Raw genomic sequence first — 19139 nt, 5'->3', positions numbered from 1 at the left:
GAAACCACATGTTCGAAAAGCCGCCGGCGTACTAGGCTGCCGAAAAAAGAAGAAAAAGAAACGGTCTTGTTGACACCCCACTCCTCCGAGCGTGTGGCCCGTAGCCGACGATGGGGACCGGCGGTTCGTGAAAATGTTTGCAGCATTACGAACACAATAGCGCGTTCTATGCCTTCTCCCAAAAACCGGCCACCGGAAGAGCGTACCCAAGCCATCTTCAACAAAACTGATTGTACTGGCTGCGACGCGAGCTGCATCAGCGGAACTGAGAGAGACGGAAAAGACGTCCCCAATCCATCGCAGCTGAAGCCAATTACCGGAAATGAATGCTGGCAGGACTTCGCTTTTCCCCGAGCAAAGCGCAAGAAAAAGAAAAGGAAAAAAAGATGTACGCGTACAGCCTCACAGTCCGGCACTCCAAGTATCCCCCTTTCCCTGTCTCTCATCTAACAGTGCACCTCGACACATCCACACGGCAAAGGTGCTCCCCACCACTTTTACTCTTCAACTCATTCCCACCGGTCAATCCCTCGCACTCCTCTGTTCTTCGACCGAAGAGCACTGCCGTCGCCTGCCTCACCCTTTCATACCCACCAAACAAGAAAAGAAGCCCTGTTCATCCCTCCCTCGACCGCTCAAGAAGGAACCGTATGTATTCCGAAAAGTAGGGAAAAATGTTCACTCAAAGTTCCAAAGATAAGAGGGCGTCGGCGGCGCTTCGAAAAGAGTGTTTTTTGTTTTTTTCAGGGCTTGCGTTTTCTACAGGCAAATGGTGTCGCCAGCGGGGTGGCCGCGCACTTTTTTTTTTTAACTTTGTTGACAGAGGACGGACGAGCTGTATTGGAGCGGCGAGAAGAAAGGCGACCTCGTACGCGGCTCGTTCGCAAACCCGGGAGGCCGTACAGCTCGAGCACATGGCGATATTCGTTTAAGCACATACACTGCGGTTCCTGCATTTATGAGCAAGCCTTGGCGCAACTAGTGTGTGCGTCGACAGCCATGCCGCAGTACCGCGCGCACGCAGGGACACCAAGCAAGCACGAATGCTATGCGAAAATCCATACGTTGCGAAGATGGGAGGAGTAAGACGACGGGGCAGAATGAGTAATTGTTTTCAAGGACGCGTGACAAGAAAAAAGGGCTTTGGAAAGTGCGAGAGTTATATTGGGGTGCCACGTTTTCTTTCTCTTTTTTTCAGACAACTCTCGCTCTCTCTCTTTTCACCACTTCTTTTTGTATGTTCTACATCGGACGGAAGCTACGAAGTTTGATGTGCCCCCATGCACACGTTCAGTTCGCTCGCTAGTACTTGCTTCTGTGTCTGCTGCGCGAATCTGCGTCGAATGAGCTACCACATCACAGGGATTTCGCTGAAGCGCCAGTCGAACACGATCCTCAACTACTTCCCGAAAAAGATTCCGTGTTCAGATTCAAGAGATGCAGCGACAGCACCGGAATGCCCGATTGCGGCCAAAAAGGAAGCGATGACTCAGCACTTATCGCCTTCAGATGCGTCAATCGATCAGTCACTTATCACCGAGGATACTTCAGTCGCCGAACCTGTGCACCCGAATGACATGGCAAATCGGTAAGCGTGGCTACAGTGCAGTTTATCCGTGAGCTGAGAATTGTACTGTACGTGTGCTGCATTGAGCTGTACGTATATAATGTTTATAATCAATGTCACAAAGCTTATAGCAAATATTTACGATGTACTTCCAGATTTGTAGTTTGGCGAAGCCTGAAGGAAGTATAATATAGGATGTTCTGCTCACATTGTGCACAAAATTCTCAGTTGCAGAGTTCTTTAACTGCTAAAGTTGCCAATGGGGCTTGTTTGTATGACATTTCCTGATTACTGTGGTAATCAGGCACAAGACACAATAAATGGGACACAAGAAAGGCACACGGCGCTGGGTGTCCTCGTGTGCCTTTCTTGCGCCCCATTTGTTTGCGCTAACATAGTAATAATTTTTTTAACAGCAATGCGCGACCGCCAGCAGGCCGGCACGTCAGCACCCTTATCACTACCTGGAGCTGAAGAACTAGCAAAAATAAGTATTTGCCAGGCATCTTTGTTGGAACTATATTACGCGTTGGTTTATTCAATTTGCCATTTATTTTCTCCGTGCGCTGCTTCACTGAACAGTTTCTTGGCCCTCTCAAGTTTTTCAAGATCTTGCTGTAAAATGCTGAAAGATCATCATCATCATCACATTTGATATTATTATTATTATTATTATTATTATTATTATTATTATTATTATTATTATTATTATTATTATTATTATTATTAGCAGTAGTAGTAGTATCGTTATTACTATTTGGTATCTCATATTTTCTTTGTCGTTGCAATCCTCCAGCCTAAGCAACGAAATGGCGTATTATGCAATGTGCCCGCAACCCCCCCCCCCCCCCCCCATCCCACACTCCTGTAGGCTTCTCAGAATTTCAACCCCCCCCTGAGAGAATTCCTGGGTGCGCTACTGGCGCGTGACGTAACTTCTTTCCCCCGTGCCATCCCTCCCTGCTTAGCTTCGAGCGCGCTTGTTGGGACGAGAGCAGAGAGAAAGCAATTACAGCGTGCTACAAATCTCTGTATCCTCCGCTCGTACTTGACGGATTCTAAAAATTTTTACGGGGGCTGATTCGCGAGGCAATAAACTCCTTTAATGAAGCCATTCGATGGTTACTTGGAAATGTGTTGCAGGGCCTCCTTAAGGTGTTAGTGCGATAGTGCGCTGTACAGCAGAAGTCTCGTGTGGCTAAAGTATTCACAGAAAATGTCCTCGTTGATCGCATTCGCACAGTGTCATTGTCAATGTCAGTCAGGCACGTAGCCTGGATTTTTTTTCGGGAGGGAGAGGGGAGAGAGCAAGGCTTAATTGTTCGAAAGAAAGTCTTTCCTACTTGTACTTGTACCTCTATACTCTCGTTTTAATGGCCTACGTTTTAATGGCTCCTGCCCCCCCCCCCCCACTTTTGCCTACGCGCCTGCAGTATGACTTCAAGATCTAACTTAAAGTGTCACTGTCATGTGTGCATCGTCGGGTTCTTGGTGCCATCGATCAGTATTGGTTGCAGTATCTTTAATTAGACGCAGAACGTAACGTATATTACGATAGACTGAAGCGCAAGCTTCGTCACACAAACGAGTGTAAGTGACATTTTATTGTTGAAAGGACGTTCGACGTTAAAGAGAGATGCGCTAAGCACCTGTAATATAGAGCTATAGCGATAATTATGAACTGTGTGAGGACGTGGTGCAGATTGCGCGCAGCTGTCTGCATGTTTCGCCTCGATTAAAACCTACATCCTAGCCGAATTAGCATTTCCTTTCGTTACCGTAGCCATTGTACCGAACGTCTCCTGCATTGTGTATGTGATATTGCTATGCTTCAATTCTTAGCCAATTAATTCTCCAGAACGGATGCACCAAAGTGACCCTAGAGGTATGTACCCCATACGCATCGCGACCGCTCGACGGAGAGTTGTTGCAAAGAGTCAAGTTACGATTATTGTATGCATCGTGGCGTTGACCGGATCAGGCAGCGCGTCTGAAGGAGGCGCAAGGTATAGGAGCCCGACTGCAGCAAACGCCCCACACATGACGTCAATCCATGTGCCTCATTCGGTGGGCTCTCTCACCGTGTTCATGCGTGGAACAAAAAAAAAAGCTACTCACCGCTCAGTTTTTAGGCCCCATAGTGGCTACATACTGGAAGTTGTACGACCGTCGTCTACAGGAAAAGGTTCTTCGAAAGAATTTTAGTAATCGGTCGAGTCTTGGACAAGTAGAATAAAGTGACCTGTCATGTTGTTATGACTCCAGGAGGCGATCGAGCTTCACTCCCGAAGCCGACACTAGATAGCTTTAGATAAGGGGACGCGAAAAGCTTGCGCCTCGCTTGCGTACGCAAGCTACTGGTCTTCTAGCAAAAGGCATGCATACATCGAGTTCTTGGGTACGCAAGCCGCTTGCGTCCCCTAAAAGCTCGCTTCCTTTGCCTTGGATAGCGTCCGCAAGCGACGCTCCTCTTCGGCGTTCTCTTTAGTGTGGGAGGAGAGGAAGCGCGACATGTTCACATGGCAACCTCAACGTTTTTTTTTTTTTTTTTGCTTGTGGTTTGCTTCGCAGCGCATTTGTCTAGTAACGGAGGGCTCCGCACTGGGTGTTGAACTGAAGTCACGTCACACTCAGTGACGTTCCAGGCCGGGGGCGTAGCCAGATTTCTTTTTTTTTTTGGCGGGGGGGGGGGGGGGGGAGGGGAGGTTAAGTCAACCTGTTCGTAAGTGTGTGTTTGCATGTGTGCGCAAAACTGAAAAATTTCGGGGGGCGGGGGAGGGGTTGAACTCCAACCTCCCTGACTACGGCAGTGTCCCAGGCACTGCGCCTGCGAGTAACCGCGACCAAACTGGATTTTTATTTTTCTGCAAGAGCGCAGGCGAGCCGTGGTCTGATCAACTCGTTCGAAGGGCAGCTTTCTATAGAAGCGCGTGCGAGTTCTTGTTCAAAATTTCGACCGTTTCGAGCCTAAGCAACGAAATGGCGTATTATGCAATGTGCCCGCAACCCCCCCCCCCCCCCCCCCCATCCCACACTCCTGTAGGCTTCTCAGAATTTCAACCCCCCCCTGAGAGAATTCCTGGGTGCGCTACTGGCGCGTGACGTAACTTCTTTCCCCCGTGCCATCCCTCCCTGCTTAGCTTCGAGCGCGCTTGTTGGGACGAGAGCAGAGAGAAAGCAATTACAGCGTGCTACAAATCTCTGTATCCTCCGCTCGTACTTGACGGATTCTAAAAATTTTTACGGGGGCTGATTCGCGAGGCAATAAACTCCTTTAATGAAGCCATTCGATGGTTACTTGGAAATGTGTTGCAGGGCCTCCTTAAGGTTTTAGTGCGATAGTGCGCTGTACAGCAGAAGTCTCGTGTGGCTAAAGTATTCACAGAAAATGTCCTCGTTGATCGCATTCGCACAGTGTCATTGTCAATGTCAGTCAGGCACGTAGCCTGGATTTTTTTTCGGGAGGGAGAGGGGAGAGAGCAAGGCTTAATTGTTCGAAAGAAAGTCTTTCCTACTTGTACTTGTACCTCTATACTCTCGTTTTAATGGCCTACGTTTTAATGGCTCCTGCCCCCCCCCCCCCCCCCCCCACTTTTGCCTACGCGCCTGCAGTATGACTTCAAGATCTAACTTAAAGTGTCACTGTCATGTGTGCATCGTCGGGTTCTTGGTGCCATCGATCAGTATTGGTTGCAGTATCTTTAATTAGACGCAGAACGTAACGTATATTACGATAGACTGAAGCGCAAGCTTCGTCACACAAACGAGTGTAAGTGACATTTTATTGTTGAAAGGACGTTCGACGTTAAAGAGAGATGCGCTAAGCACCTGTAATATAGAGCTATAGCGATAATTATGAACTGTGTGAGGACGTGGTGCAGATTGCGCGCAGCTGTCTGCATGTTTCGCCTCGATTAAAACCTACATCCTAGCCGAATTAGCATTTCCTTTCGTTACCGTAGCCATTGTACCGAACGTCTCCTGCATTGTGTATGTGATATTGCTATGCTTCAATTCTTAGCCAATTAATTCTCCAGAACGGATGCACCAAAGTGACCCTAGAGGTATGTACCCCATACGCATCGCGACCGCTCGACGGAGAGTTGTTGCAAAGAGTCAAGTTACGATTATTGTATGCATCGTGGCGTTGACCGGATCAGGCAGCGCGTCTGAAGGAGGCGCAAGGTATAGGAGCCCGACTGCAGCAAACGCCCCACACATGACGTCAATCCATGTGCCTCATTCGGTGGGCTCTCTCACCGTGTTCATGCGTGGAACAAAAAAAAAAAGCTACTCACCGCTCAGTTTTTAGGCCCCATAGTGGCTACATACTGGAAGTTGTACGACCGTCGTCTACAGGAAAAGGTTCTTCGAAAGAATTTTAGTAATCGGTCGAGTCTTGGACAAGTAGAATAAAGTGACCTGTCATGTTGTTATGACTCCAGGAGGCGATCGAGCTTCACTCCCGAAGCCGACACTAGATAGCTTTAGATAAGGGGACGCGAAAAGCTTGCGCCTCGCTTGCGTACGCAAGCTACTGGTCTTCTAGCAAAAGGCATGCATACATCGAGTTCTTGGGTACGCAAGCCGCTTGCGTCCCCTAAAAGCTCGCTTCCTTTGCCTTGGATAGCGTCCGCAAGCGACGCTCCTCTTCGGCGTTCTCTTTAGTGTGGGAGGAGAGGAAGCGCGACATGTTCACATGGCAACCTCAACGTTTTTTTTTTTTTTTTTGCTTGTGGTTTGCTTCGCAGCGCATTTGTCTAGTAACGGAGGGCTCCGCACTGGGTGTTGAACTGAAGTCACGTCACACTCAGTGACGTTCCAGGCCGGGGGCGTAGCCAGATTTCTTTTTTTTTTTGGCGGGGGGGGGGGGGGATGGGAGGTTAAGTCAACCTGTTCGTAAGTGTGTGTTTGCATGTGTGCGCAAAACTGAAAAATTTCGGGGGGCGGGGGAGGGGTTGAACTCCAACCTCCCTGACTACGGCAGTGTCCCAGGCACTGCGCCTGCGAGTAACCGCGACCAAACTGGATTTTTATTTTTCTGCAAGAGCGCAGGCGAGCCGTGGTCTGATCAACTCGTTCGAAGGGCAGCTTTCTATAGAAGCGCGTGCGAGTTCTTGTTCAAAATTTCGACCGTTTCGAGCTGCGGAGTTGTTTCACACTTTGTACACACGGTCGTCACTGCCTTATCAACGCACCGCACTTGTTCGTTTGCAATGCTCAGACCTGGAATGCACCTTATTATGACACGAAAACGTAAGTGCAAGCTTCTTGGCAACCATCGACTCTGCACTATTTTATTTTTGATTTACGTGTGTCGTCATCTTGGGCTGACAAACGAATGTCTTCTCAGTCTTCTATATCGTGACATGAAATAAACAAGGACATGAAACGTCCATAGAACGTTCCCCTCCATCGAAAGGCGGCCGCCGCGGCCTGGATTCGGTCTCGCGCGACCTTCGGGTAAGCAGTCAAGCACCATAACCACTAGACCACCGCGGCCGGTAGTGACATTGTCTTGTGTGTGCCACCATAGGCGTGTGCACAGGGGGGGGGGGGGGGGGCAGGGGGGGGGGGGCGCCTCCCCTAATCACCTGAGGGGGTGTGTGCAAAATATGCCCCATACATAGACCCTTCCAGTCACCTAAGAGGGGGGGCGCTGCGATGAACCTTTGCCCCCCCCCCCCTGATGGGGAACCCTGCGCACGCCTATGTGTGCCACTGACTTTTATCACCTGACTTCACATAAAACTGTGCGCAGTACTCAGGAATGGTGTCCTCCCGGCGTCTTGCATAGGATGGCAGGATTCCAAAGCAGGATCTGTGTAGAGTTTGTAACTGATTAGCGCATGATGCGGCGATCATACTGTGTTCGTCAGTAATACCTGTTGTATGGCTGCTTCGTAACTTCGTTGGCTTATTAGTTGTGATGGTGGTGAATTCCCAGGGAGGCATTGTATCGGGCTGGTTCTCAACACGAGAGTCGCGATGAAAATGAACATGCAACGCAGCGACAACCGGACGAAGTTGCTTTTTTTATTTCGCATGCTTTTTTCACGCTGCGGAATTAGCTCTTCAATCGAGCCTTCGCCTTTCATGCCGAACTGCGGAGTCACGTGATGTTCACTGCTTACCTAACTGCACAGTAATAACGCACTTACCTTGCGGCCACCCGGGGTGCTTTAAACGTGCTCTGACATCGCAAAGTACACGGGCCTCTAGCATTTCGCCGCCATCGAAATGCGACCACCACGGCCGGGATCGAAACTGCGACTTTCGGGCCAGCAGCCGAGAACCGTAACCACTTTGGCGGATACCGCATGTCTTGTGAGTGTAACTGAATCAGACACTATGATGCGGCAACGTTCGAAAGGAATAACGAGATTCTAATGCATTGTCATGGGCGGGTTTGACTCCCCGCGCGCATTCGTATATTCGAATTTGTTCCTTTCGTATTCATTGCTTTTATTTTATTTTCCGTGAAAAAGAGTAGCCGGCGCTATATAACAGCGCCAACATCTCTTTAAGTAACAGACAATTTCTTAAAAAGCATGATTTCCAGCTTCTGTGCGCGGCATATCCACAAAAGTGATGGAAGCGCTCGATGGCTGACATAATTTGCCTGTGCTTATTTTGCTTTGCGATAAGGATATTAATTTATTTATTTATTAGCATCACCAAATGCAGCTCAGGAGGTATTGTTGTAGCCGGTGTGCATTACATGATAAACAAAAAACAACACACCGAACGTTACAAAAATAAAACAAAATCGAGCAACATTGTCAGCAATGTCGCACGACGTGTGTCGGTAAAAAATTAATAAAGAAGGCAAGGCACAACATGAGCGGTAGAGTGGGCGTATAATTTTAACACTTCTGCATCGTAGCTGCATTTCATGTAAATTTCACTTAAGTAAGGCTGCAAATGACTCACTGGACGCGGTAATAGCAGTATCAGGTAAGTTTTTGCACTCAAATGTTATGTGGGAAAAGAAATGTGGTGCGGCACCTAATGTGCCTCAGTTTCTTACCGTTATCCCTTCTTGGGAATAGTATATGGAAGGCTTCAAGTGCTTCTGACCATCGATGTCGAGGTTGTTGTGGATAAATGATTGAGAAAGGAAAGCCTGAAAAAATTGGTGATGAGCTTTTAATGGATCCCAAGACAAACATTTTTGGGGGGCGGTGACACCAACAGCGCTGTGGGCACGAATAGGCGTGTTCATTCATTTTGACAGCATCTTGCGATCACGTGCTACATAGCGCCTTGTCAAGCAAATATCAGAAGCAGAATGACTCACAGCCGAAGGCCCCATCATCAGACGCTCAAAGAAGTGCGCATCTCAAGTCGCGGATCTATTTCGTTCATTCTTCCGCCCCAAACTCATTCATCCATAAAACATTAATGATTTTCCACTTTCTTTTTGTTTGCCGCGAGATGCACAGTTTATGATTTTCTTTCCTGTGCACAGGTGCGCGTCTTTCAGTTCGAGCGCCAAGCGCACGTAACCAATCAGTAGCGGAGGCGGCGTGCCAGGGCGCCGATTCCGAACCACTACACGTCGGTGGCGGCGCACACTCTGCCGGTGCGGCAGGGGCACCGCGCCACGGGTGGTGTCACCCTCTGCGCAGTGAGCAGCATCGTGGTGGACGAAGTGCCCGAGTATGAGGTCTTGGCGCATAACCGCAGAGGACGAGTGGCGCTGCCGGCGTTCGGTCCTGTGGTCAGCGTCAGCCGGGACCGCACCGACCATCCTGCGATTGGAAAGGTTGGTTAAACACGCGGAATGTTTAACTAGCCCTATATACAAACGAGTCAAGTTCGATTACGAAACAATTAGACTGTAGGGCTGATTTTTTACGCTGTCTTCATCGCCCTTCGCCGTCCGGAATCACGCAGAAGCAGAGCTAGGTCACGTGACCAAGAGAGGAGGGGAGAGGCGAAATAAAAGCAGCGCGCAAAAAGACACGACAAGAGGGACAAGAAGACTTATTGTCTCCCTTATCCTGTCTTTTTGCGCTCTGCTTTTCTTTTAAGACCATGAACAAACTCTCCCAGCAAATCATTCTATGAGGAGGGGAGAGAAGGGTACACGCAAGAGCAGAGCCAGGTCACGTGACCAGGAGAGGAGGGGAGAGGAGAGAATCAGAGCCGCTGCGCCACACATGACCAGCGTGCCGGCAGAGTGCAATAGACTCCGCACGGCTGTAGCGGCAGCGCCGACGTCGAGCAGCAAACCCCGAGCTTCGAGAGCAGAAAGCGCAAACCAAGCGGCAGCGGACAGAAGCCGCCAACCCCGTGGTATGAGAGAAGGAAGGGCAAGGGAAACGCCAAAAGAAACGAAGCCCACGACAGCGAAACACGCAAGAACCACTGTTAAAAACAGAAACACCACCACGAATCACAGCAAAACGCCTATACAACACCAAAACGCAGAAACAAAACATCGAGAATCACAGCAAAACACACAAGAAACGACCACTGTTTCCACCGAGATCACTCCGTGGAACTGTTTTTAGGGGCGAAGCACCTTAGGGTCTGAGCGTGTCGGCGTGCATCGTCGTCTGCTGTCGTGACGGTACACTTGCTCGAGCGCAAGAGAGGGCGCCACTACCTCAGCGTTCGCCGTGTAGCCGTGTGGCGAGAGAGAGCGAACGGCGCGCGTTGACTATGGAAACGCTCTTTGTGCTATGAACGCTGAACTACCAGCTCGCAAGGAGCGAGAACGCGCCCTCGTCCGCGAGAGACAACGCCGACGCAGGCAGCGTCTGCTAGCGACTTTGATTGAAAAAACCGACTGCTCGCGCTGCACAACCGTTCACCGGCCACCGTGTATATATAGCATGTCCGTAGCCAGAGGGGGAGGTGCTAGGGGCCCGCTCCACCCCTCCCCCCCAAAATTTTGGTGAAGTAGGTGTTTTTACAAAAATAAATAATGAAAACAGGTGTTTTTCTCAAACGGTCAAGGTTTTCAGCAAGTGCCCCCCCCCCCCCCCCGGAAAAAATTTCTGGCTACTGACCTGCAATGTAGTGCTGGTGGGAGATTTTTCTTGCGCGTAGTTGAACAATAAAGATTCGCAGCGTGCAGGTTAACTAAAAGTGGACTGCGGGCATCTCTGTCTAACCTTTCTTCTGCCTCTTATTGCCCATTAGCAGTTATTTTGCTGTGGGAAACACCGGCGCACACTGTATGCTTCGCCCCTCCACAGGTTTCACGCTAGTGGAGCTGAAACACCCTTCCCTAGATGCTTCGCCCCTCCCCATTTTTCTTGTTATCACTTATTACTCGCAAATTACACATCTACTCACTATACACAGTAAACCACTTTACACCCTTATGGGGTTTTGCTGTGTCTATAAGCAGTGCCCTTACACCCCAAGAAAAAGGCATTTGCACGAATCAAAACACCAATATCATATGGGGTTCTCGATCGTCTAAACACCATTATCACTGAAAAAACAGAAAAACGAAGGCTATAGATAAGCTTTTCCTTGGCATGCAAAGCCAGTGAAGATGCGCTACAAGTCAGGGCCAAGCCAGGGAAAATCCAATTTCACCAACATCGAAGGAAAGACTACTGCGCATATGCGCCCAACTGTATACATGTAATAACACACCACGTGGGCAGAGCGGCCGCGCTACGCAACTAGCCACTGTAACGCAACCAACACTGACTGTCTGGAATATATAGCCATAGTATCTTGAGCCGCAGTTCAGCGCGGGTGGGGATAATCCTGTTCCGCGCAATTAAATAATAAAAATTCGCAGAATATGCGTAAATTTATGGTGGGCTTGTAGATAACCCTGAAACATACAGATCTGTTATTCGAAACCAGCCTAACATTCAACGCTTGTTTAATTAGCGAGTTCCAATTACCAGCCGGAACTCCTGTCGTATGGGCCACGGGTGTTTTAACAACCGATGACACCCTTAGCTTCTAAAGGGTGTTTTACGTAATCATTAACCCTTACGCAAACGAAAAGGCTATTTGGATAAGCAAAACAACCCTACACCCCCATTTTTCGAAATTCTGGTGAGGCGAAAAGGTGTATTAGTTGCTTGAAATCGCTGTAAGGGTGCAGAGTGGTTTGCAGTGTACGCCTCCGTCAGGGGTGTAGCTAGAATTTTTTTCGGGGAGGGGGAAGAGGTCCGACTGACCTTTACGCATGTTCGTGCGTGTGTTTGTATGTGTGCACGTTTATATACATATAAAATTGAATAAAAATGGAGGGGGGAGGATGAGCCAATAGACCACAGGCTACGCCACTGGCCTGAGTGCTGGCTTTTTGTAAGCAATACATGTCACTTTGTCACGAACCGCCCATTTTTTCACAGCCTAAGAATGTCGACAAAGTACGCTGTGCGCCAGTAATCATTAATGCAAGATATATCGCAGCCAGTGCAAATATATTAAAATTTTTCTTACTAAAAAGAATAACTCCTTTCGCTCTACATTATTTCGGTCAAATCCCGTTCACGACGAATCGAAGCACACATAAAACTTTTTTCATGGTGTTATCGGCGTTCATTGGAAAACATATTGTTTACTGGTATCGGACATAAGATGTATGTATGCTACTGTACACTGTAAAAAATATGTGTAAAAGTACAGACATCTTTACAGAAAATGTCTGTGGTCACACAGAAAATTTCTGTTAATTGCCCTTAAAGGGGCCCTGCAACACTTTTCTTAATTATATTGGAATAGTCTCATTATTGACGTATGACTCTTCACGAGTCATATGCCGCAAAAATTTTTCGAATCCGTCAAGTCTAAGTGGTGTTACCAAATTATAGAGATCACGTTCCGCAGCTTTCTCTCTCAACTCAACGCAGCGAGCGCGCGGAAAGCTGCGCGCGGCGTGAGGGGAGGGAGGGAGGGCGGAGGTGCGAGGAGGCAACGTCAGCGCCGGCGGCATTTTTTTCATTTTTTTCTCTCTGGCGTCTCGGCGCAAGTCTGTGCCGCCACTTCCGGTCGGCTTGCGTCGTTCTCGTCGAGCGGAGTCGATTGAAAACTGCGCGTCGATTTGGTAATGTTGGGTGTGCACCTCGAACGCCGTAGTGTTTTCATCGCTCTGCCAACCATGGAAGCAAACGTGCGCGCTCGTTTGGAACGAATGATAGCTGAGATCGGTTTCGGCCCATACTCCGATACACCGCCTCGTAAGACGGCACTGGCAGACGACCCCGAAGCGCCGCCATTACCGGACGCCAGCATTGTTATCGGAGACACGCTGCGCCCGTGCCTCGGTCGGTCGTGAGAACGTGCCGATGATGCAGTTCTCAGCTGACGAGGCAACACTCGAACGGCTGCCACTCTCAACGGCAACCGGCGATGGTCAAAAGCACAGAAATATTCACGTTTTCGGCACTGCGCATGGCGAAGAAAACGGAACCACGCAACTACGAGCAGACGAGCTGTCGGTGAGACCGGAAGTGCTAATATTAATGTTTGTTCGGTGTTTTTAACGCGATAACATAATATAAACGTACATATTATCTACTTATTGAACTCAAAATTAACAACGAAAGTAATAATGAGGGTGTTATCGTGATTATAACATCAGCCAATGGTGGAGCTGCCGACAATCGCGTCATATTTTGCGACTAATACATCATTTGTCGAGAGAAGAGGGAGTGATTTTCAGCTGACTTTGAGAATTTATTGTAAATTCCAGGCCGTGCGCATCGCTATAATATTTGGCTCGCGTGTTCTCGAGAGCCTCGACTACCGATCGGCAGCGCTTTTTGAGCATGCTCGAAAAGTGTTGCAGGGCCCCTTTAACAGAGATATGTACCTGAAAAAAACAGACAATTTCTGTCTAACGTCGGCGCTTTACAGACGATTGATCACGTGTTTCTTAGTACTTGAAAAACGACTATAAAAATAGACTGCACCAAGTAATAAATTGCTTATATTTTAGGAAGCAAGCCAGCGGTAGCAATTAATTTTGTTTCAAGTAATATGCGTACTTGTACATGTTGCGGTCCTTGCTTTCGGCGCGCTTCAATGCACAGATTCAAATTTCACGCTGCGTAGGCGCGTATGGCGTAGGCCTAGTTTCTTCTTTGTGGACTGGACCAACGGATGCTCCTCGTTGTTTGCTCGTCGACGGTCTGCTGCCATTGAACCACTGCACTTTGTTACAGTTCGTCCATCAGGTTAGTAAGAGTTCCCTTGCTGCTTTATGTGATTACTGAACCCTATTCTGTGTTACTGAAGTGCTATTACGTGATTATGTTGTTGCTGTAGCGCTTGATGACATCGGCTCGTGTAGCCATACACAGGAACGTTTTTTGAACCAATGTATAAATGTTAGTTGCTAGTGCACGTCGTATTTAGCTGTGCTGCTGCGCTTAGCCGTGCGGCAGGAGGTGTAAACAGAGCAGTACTGCCATTTGAAATGTGCCAAACGGCTGCCACCGTCTGCGCAGTGTACTTCGTTGTTACCGCGCAGAACGTGCTATCGTGCACGCCGAGTTCAGGCGTTGAGTGCACGAAATTGCGTCACACTGCAATGCGTTCGTCCTTTGTCTTATCTGTAAGGAGCTAGTTTAGGCGCACCGAAGCAGGTGCTCCGCTAATGTTGCCATCAAAGAATGTGTTCGTGTCATGTGGCGTTGGCGTAATGAGTCCCATTTATGCGGATCGCGTGCGTCCTTAGGATATGCTGCGTGATTTTTTGTTCTGCTTTGCCAGCCTCGTTAAAAACGACCCCTTATAGTCCAGAGCAGCGTTCGCGTCAACCAGCGTCAGCAGAAGTTGGCGACGCCACGTTCGTTGGTTCGTCACGTTGACGCGAAAACCGAGCACTACGTCGACTTGACGCATACGCAGTTGAGCACGCCCGGCGTCTCTTCGAAGTGGCGGCATTAGATGAATGCGCGCTCCGTCGAAGGTATCGGCGCCGTGATTTGACGCTGGATTTTGAATGTGGTGTAAGCGCTTACTGGTTCGAAGCACGCTGGCTGTTCTTGCACGCGTTTCGCTGGCGTGGGGGGTGGGTTTGTGCTTTGAAGAAGTGGCAGCTTTGATGAATGCGCGCTCCGTCGAAAGTATCGGCACCGTGATATGACGCTGGATCTTGAATGTAGTGTAAGCGCTTACTTGTTCGAAACACGCTGGCTGTTCTTGCACGAGTTTCGCTGGCTTGGGGGGAGGGTGGGTGCTTTGAAGAAGTGGCAGCTTTTGATGAATTTTCGTTCCGTCGGAGGTATCGGCGCCGTGATTTGGCACTGTATTTTGAATGTGACTACAGCGCTTACTATGACTAGAGGGTATGTCTTTCTCGGCACCAAACTGACCTTTCGTAGCGTTAGCTCCACTGACCAAGCCGAGCCAGTCTCGCGTGGCTCCTCAAGAGCCGTGCTGCGCATGCGCGAGGATCAGTGATGTCACGTACAGGAGCCGGCACCTCCCGCGCACTCCGCCGCCGCAGCGCGCGACTCGCCGCCGCCGGTCTGCGCTTTCCAGAGGAGTGACGTCGTAGCCGTGGCAGACGTATTGGCGCCGGCGCGCGCGCAGCTATTCGCCTTCGCTGTGCAGTCGCCGTCTGACACTGCGCTGGAGCTGCTTGATAGCGCCTCTGACTGGCGTTTGCCAGTGTGGTATAGTCATGGAGAAGGAGAGCGCAAATGCTGCTCAACGGCGCAGAAAAGCGGAGAAGCTTAACTCATTGGATCCCGAAGTAGTTGCCTGGCAAAATAAATATACATGTGCCACATAATACGTATACCGTGTGTGTGTCACTGGAGCAGCAGTAAGCATTATAATCAAGCTAATCCTAGACATTCAGGAATGCTAGGAATAATTAGCTGAACCTTTGCTAACGCTACGTTATCCTGGCATAGCCGAGCTAAGCCACTGCAACAATCTTTTTTTTTTATTCAGCACTTCTTCCTTCTTGCGCATTTCACGTGTGCTGTCAGTTGAGCCCCGTTGATCTGATCGGCTTTTTGCTCATGAAATAAATCATTTATCACCATCGTGTGCCTATCGACGTTGCTGCTTTTGGATACGCCAATCGGTAATCTGCCGTCTTTTTGCAAGTTCACACATTTGTCAGAGACGTGCTAAGTTTTTATTACGAGCACAATTTCGAATATTGAAATATTTATATATCGAACTATTTCACAATCTCCATCGAGTTAGATAGTTCGGGCTCGATTGTACACCGAAAATAGAGCGAACCATCGCAGGTTCAGACCAGCACTTTCAAAATGCGCCATTTCACTTCCATTTAGGGCAAGAGATTCGGTGCTAATGCAGCCTGAAAATCGCTTGTTGATTTTTTATCTTCTTTCTTGCAGTGTGCTTTTTGTTAAGCATCGCTGGGGCGATCAAAGTGTTTGAGAGTACGCAGTGTTAAAATATGTGCAAAACCCAGTTTTAAGAAATTGTTTAAAAGGGCTTGAGCTTGTTGGCTCGGCTTCATAACAGAAAACAGCGCAGGCAAACGGGACAAGAAATTCCTATCACCCTTTCTTGTCCCGTTTGCCCGCGCTGTTTCCTGTTATTAAAAAATTAACAAATTCTATTTTGCCTCGTGCCTACTTATTCAATCAATGCTCGTTTCTTTATTCAAGGATACCATCTGGGATGATTACCTTCAGGAAATGCCAAGTTGGCCTTTCATATTTGAGAAAGGTATGCTGTTCTCCCCTTCTAAACATGATTAAATTATGAAGCCAAATTTTCAACTTGCAGGTGGTGGTTTCATGACAGCAAAGTCCTTCACAGTTTGCATTGACAACGTTCCTCTCATGCAAGCATGCAGTCCTAGAGTGGCGTTCAAGATATTATTCCTGGCACACTTTGCGTCAACGTTGCCTACCCAAAAGAGGCAAGTCTTACCCTGGAGTTCACTCAAAGGTGAGATTGAAACTAAATCGTGGGCACAATACTTTGGTCAATAACTCTAGCTTTCCGGTAACATTGAAAAAAAAAATGTATGGTATATTGCTCACATAAAATACCTTTATGTATTGAGATGGCTTCATTTAGTTAAAAGGAAAAGAAAGCGTTTTGGAACAAAATACTAAAACTAAACCATTATCCCTTCAATGAGAAGCTACCTGTTTTATGGTATACTGCTTGCGAGTATCCACAAACATACTGGCTGTCAGTACTTAGACATTAGAAGGTTCAAATTCTAATTTTAGGTTAGAAGTTTCATTTTAGACTTATGTGGCAATATTGTATTTAATGTGAACGTAATGTAAGTAGAGATGGATGTATGCAGAAAAGCCTTTTCTTAAAGTGGATGCCTTTGTAGTTACACTATATTTAGGTACTTCTAAGAATATTTAGGTACTTCTGGACTGCTAAACAGAATTGCCTCTTCTTTTTAGGTCAATTGCCACTGTAAGTCCCGGAAAGGGCATACACAAAGACTGAGCATACCATGGGAAACAGCACAACATGAACCCGAAAGTGGCGTCATTGATTAGCTCCCTCAAGGACTTGACTTTTAAACATCTGTGCCTGCCAACTCGAACAATATCCCCGGTATATTCCTTAATCTGGACCCCTTGTGATACTGTTGGCATAGTGAACGAAACGAGAATTGTAATGGCTTGTTTTTCTTTGTTACGCAACATTAATTACAACAGACAAGAAAGCCAAGGCAACTACAGGGAATGTTATTTGTAGTCACTACGAAGCAAAGGTGAAGAAAGCAAAGTGGACGAAAAGATAACCTGCCGCTACCAGGGACCGAACCGGCGACCTTCGAATAACGCATAGTGACCGCATGGGATAGTGTGGGCATCTCTCGTATTTCAAGACGCACATGTTGGCAACTGCCTGAACTTCTACGTTTCATGTCAATAAACTTGTTTGCATTTCACTCTATGGTTTACTGAATTAACGAATTTGTGAGAGAGGATGCGTGCTATAAAGGGGACTGTGCAGATGCAAAAAAATTGTGGTGCTTTCTGTTTGTGAGATTTTCTGTTCTTGCACCACATACATTTTAGGTTTGCATAACCTGTCAAATTGCAGAATATTTGTCAACTGACGTTGCTGCGATGAGAAAGATACAATTTCAAAAATTTCTTGTTACTTAAAGCAGAAAGCCTATTTTAATTACAGAAACTCCCTGTACTGAAAAAGAAAACTTGTCAAGTCACAGAAGATTTCTGTACTAAGAAACCAAAAGTGTAGTAAAATTACAGAAATTCTCTGTTAGTGGGAATCGAAAAAACCATGTCAAGGTACAGAAGTTTTCTGTAACTGAAAACAAAAAACCATTCGAAATTACAGAAATTTACTGTTACTGAGAATAAAAAGAACGTGTAACATTACAGACATTTTGTGTTACTGAAAACAGAAAGAACCATGTAAATTACAGAAATTTTCTGTTAGCAGGAACAGAAGAGACATGTAAAATTACAAAAGCGTAAAAACAGAAAACAGAAAGAGAACAAATTTTCTGGCAGGCCAGCTGCCAGAGAATTTGTTTTTTCAAGAAAAAATTTTTACAGTGTACGCAATAATTTATACCGCCGTAGCTGGCACAAAAACGACGGAAGCTTACCTGACGATGACGTGTCGGTTCGGCAAATATGGCTGGTCCAGGATAAAGTTCAGTGCACGCTATAGCACTATAATGTTATACAAGGCCTCAAACAGCTTCTGTTATTGATTCCCTTTTCTTCCCTTGTTTATTCTATTCCCGTCATCTCCATTCTTCCTTCTAGTGTCTTTCTCTCCTATGTCCCCTTCTCTGCGCGGATTATATAGCATGAAGCTTGCTTACGTAAACGGTTGCAGAATTTTGTTAATTTCATTAAACAGATTTCTGTTTCTCTAGCTCTTACGATAATCATTTCGACCGCACACGGTTGCCAAAAAGGCAGGCTAATGTCTCCCTTGAAGAAATTTGTTGTAAAATGTCTATGATAAGCGAAGAAAAGAAGTCGATTCACTTATTTACAAACCATTTTCAATCTGTTGTCCGTTCGAATTTGTTAGCCCAAGTACAGTTTAACAATATTTTATTTCAGTATTGTAAAGCTCCTGTCTTATAGGAAACACTAAATGATATTTCATAAGAACAAATTGTGATTATGCACACGAATACGGTTATATACAGTGACTGACGCCTCGCAACATGGAGAATAGGGTGGCGTATATGTATATTCCATTCTACTCCCAAATGATCATTTGGCCTTCGCGTTCCAGACTCACTACCGATTTCTCTTGCAAAATTTTCAGCAGAGCTTCTTGGCTGATTAGGTTGTGTAGTGGTTGTCTCTCCTTCATTCTATCCATGTGTTCACCGCTTCTGGTGACGCGCAGATTTTGTGGGTGTTAGAATCATTAGTACTTCGCTATGTGGCTTTTATTAAATCATTTTGTATTTATGGGCATAAAGGCTTTTTTTTGGGTTTTTTTTTCAAACTAACGAGCAGATGTATTGGTGAAGGCGCCGCTAGATTATTGGGCTACTCGAATTTTTCCTTCATTAGCTTTGGTTACAGCAGCTAGAATTCGGACACAAATGCATATAACACGATGATTATCTGTTCCGTCCATAAGAAACTCGCCAAATCTGTTGAACATGTAA

General features: G+C 47.1%; 1 protein-coding gene across 1 annotated transcript in view; it reads right to left on the bottom strand.

Moving 5' to 3' along the window:
* Nucleotides 1-8705: 8705 nt before the first annotated feature.
* Nucleotides 8706-19139, bottom strand: part of LOC119396442 (QRFP-like peptide receptor) — a 281905-nt gene continuing 271471 nt past the window's right edge. The window contains exon 7 of the mRNA XM_037663661.2: nt 8706-9321. Coding sequence (XP_037519589.1) covers nt 9122-9321 — 200 coding nt within the window. The 3' untranslated portion in view covers nt 8706-9121. The remainder of the gene's footprint in view (nt 9322-19139) is intronic.

The sequence above is a fragment of the Rhipicephalus sanguineus genome, chromosome 1, assembly GCF_013339695.2.
Source record: "Rhipicephalus sanguineus isolate Rsan-2018 chromosome 1, BIME_Rsan_1.4, whole genome shotgun sequence".
NCBI lineage: Eukaryota > Metazoa > Arthropoda > Arachnida > Ixodida > Ixodidae > Rhipicephalus > Rhipicephalus sanguineus.
This window is presented reverse-complemented; position numbering and strand designations above follow the sequence as displayed.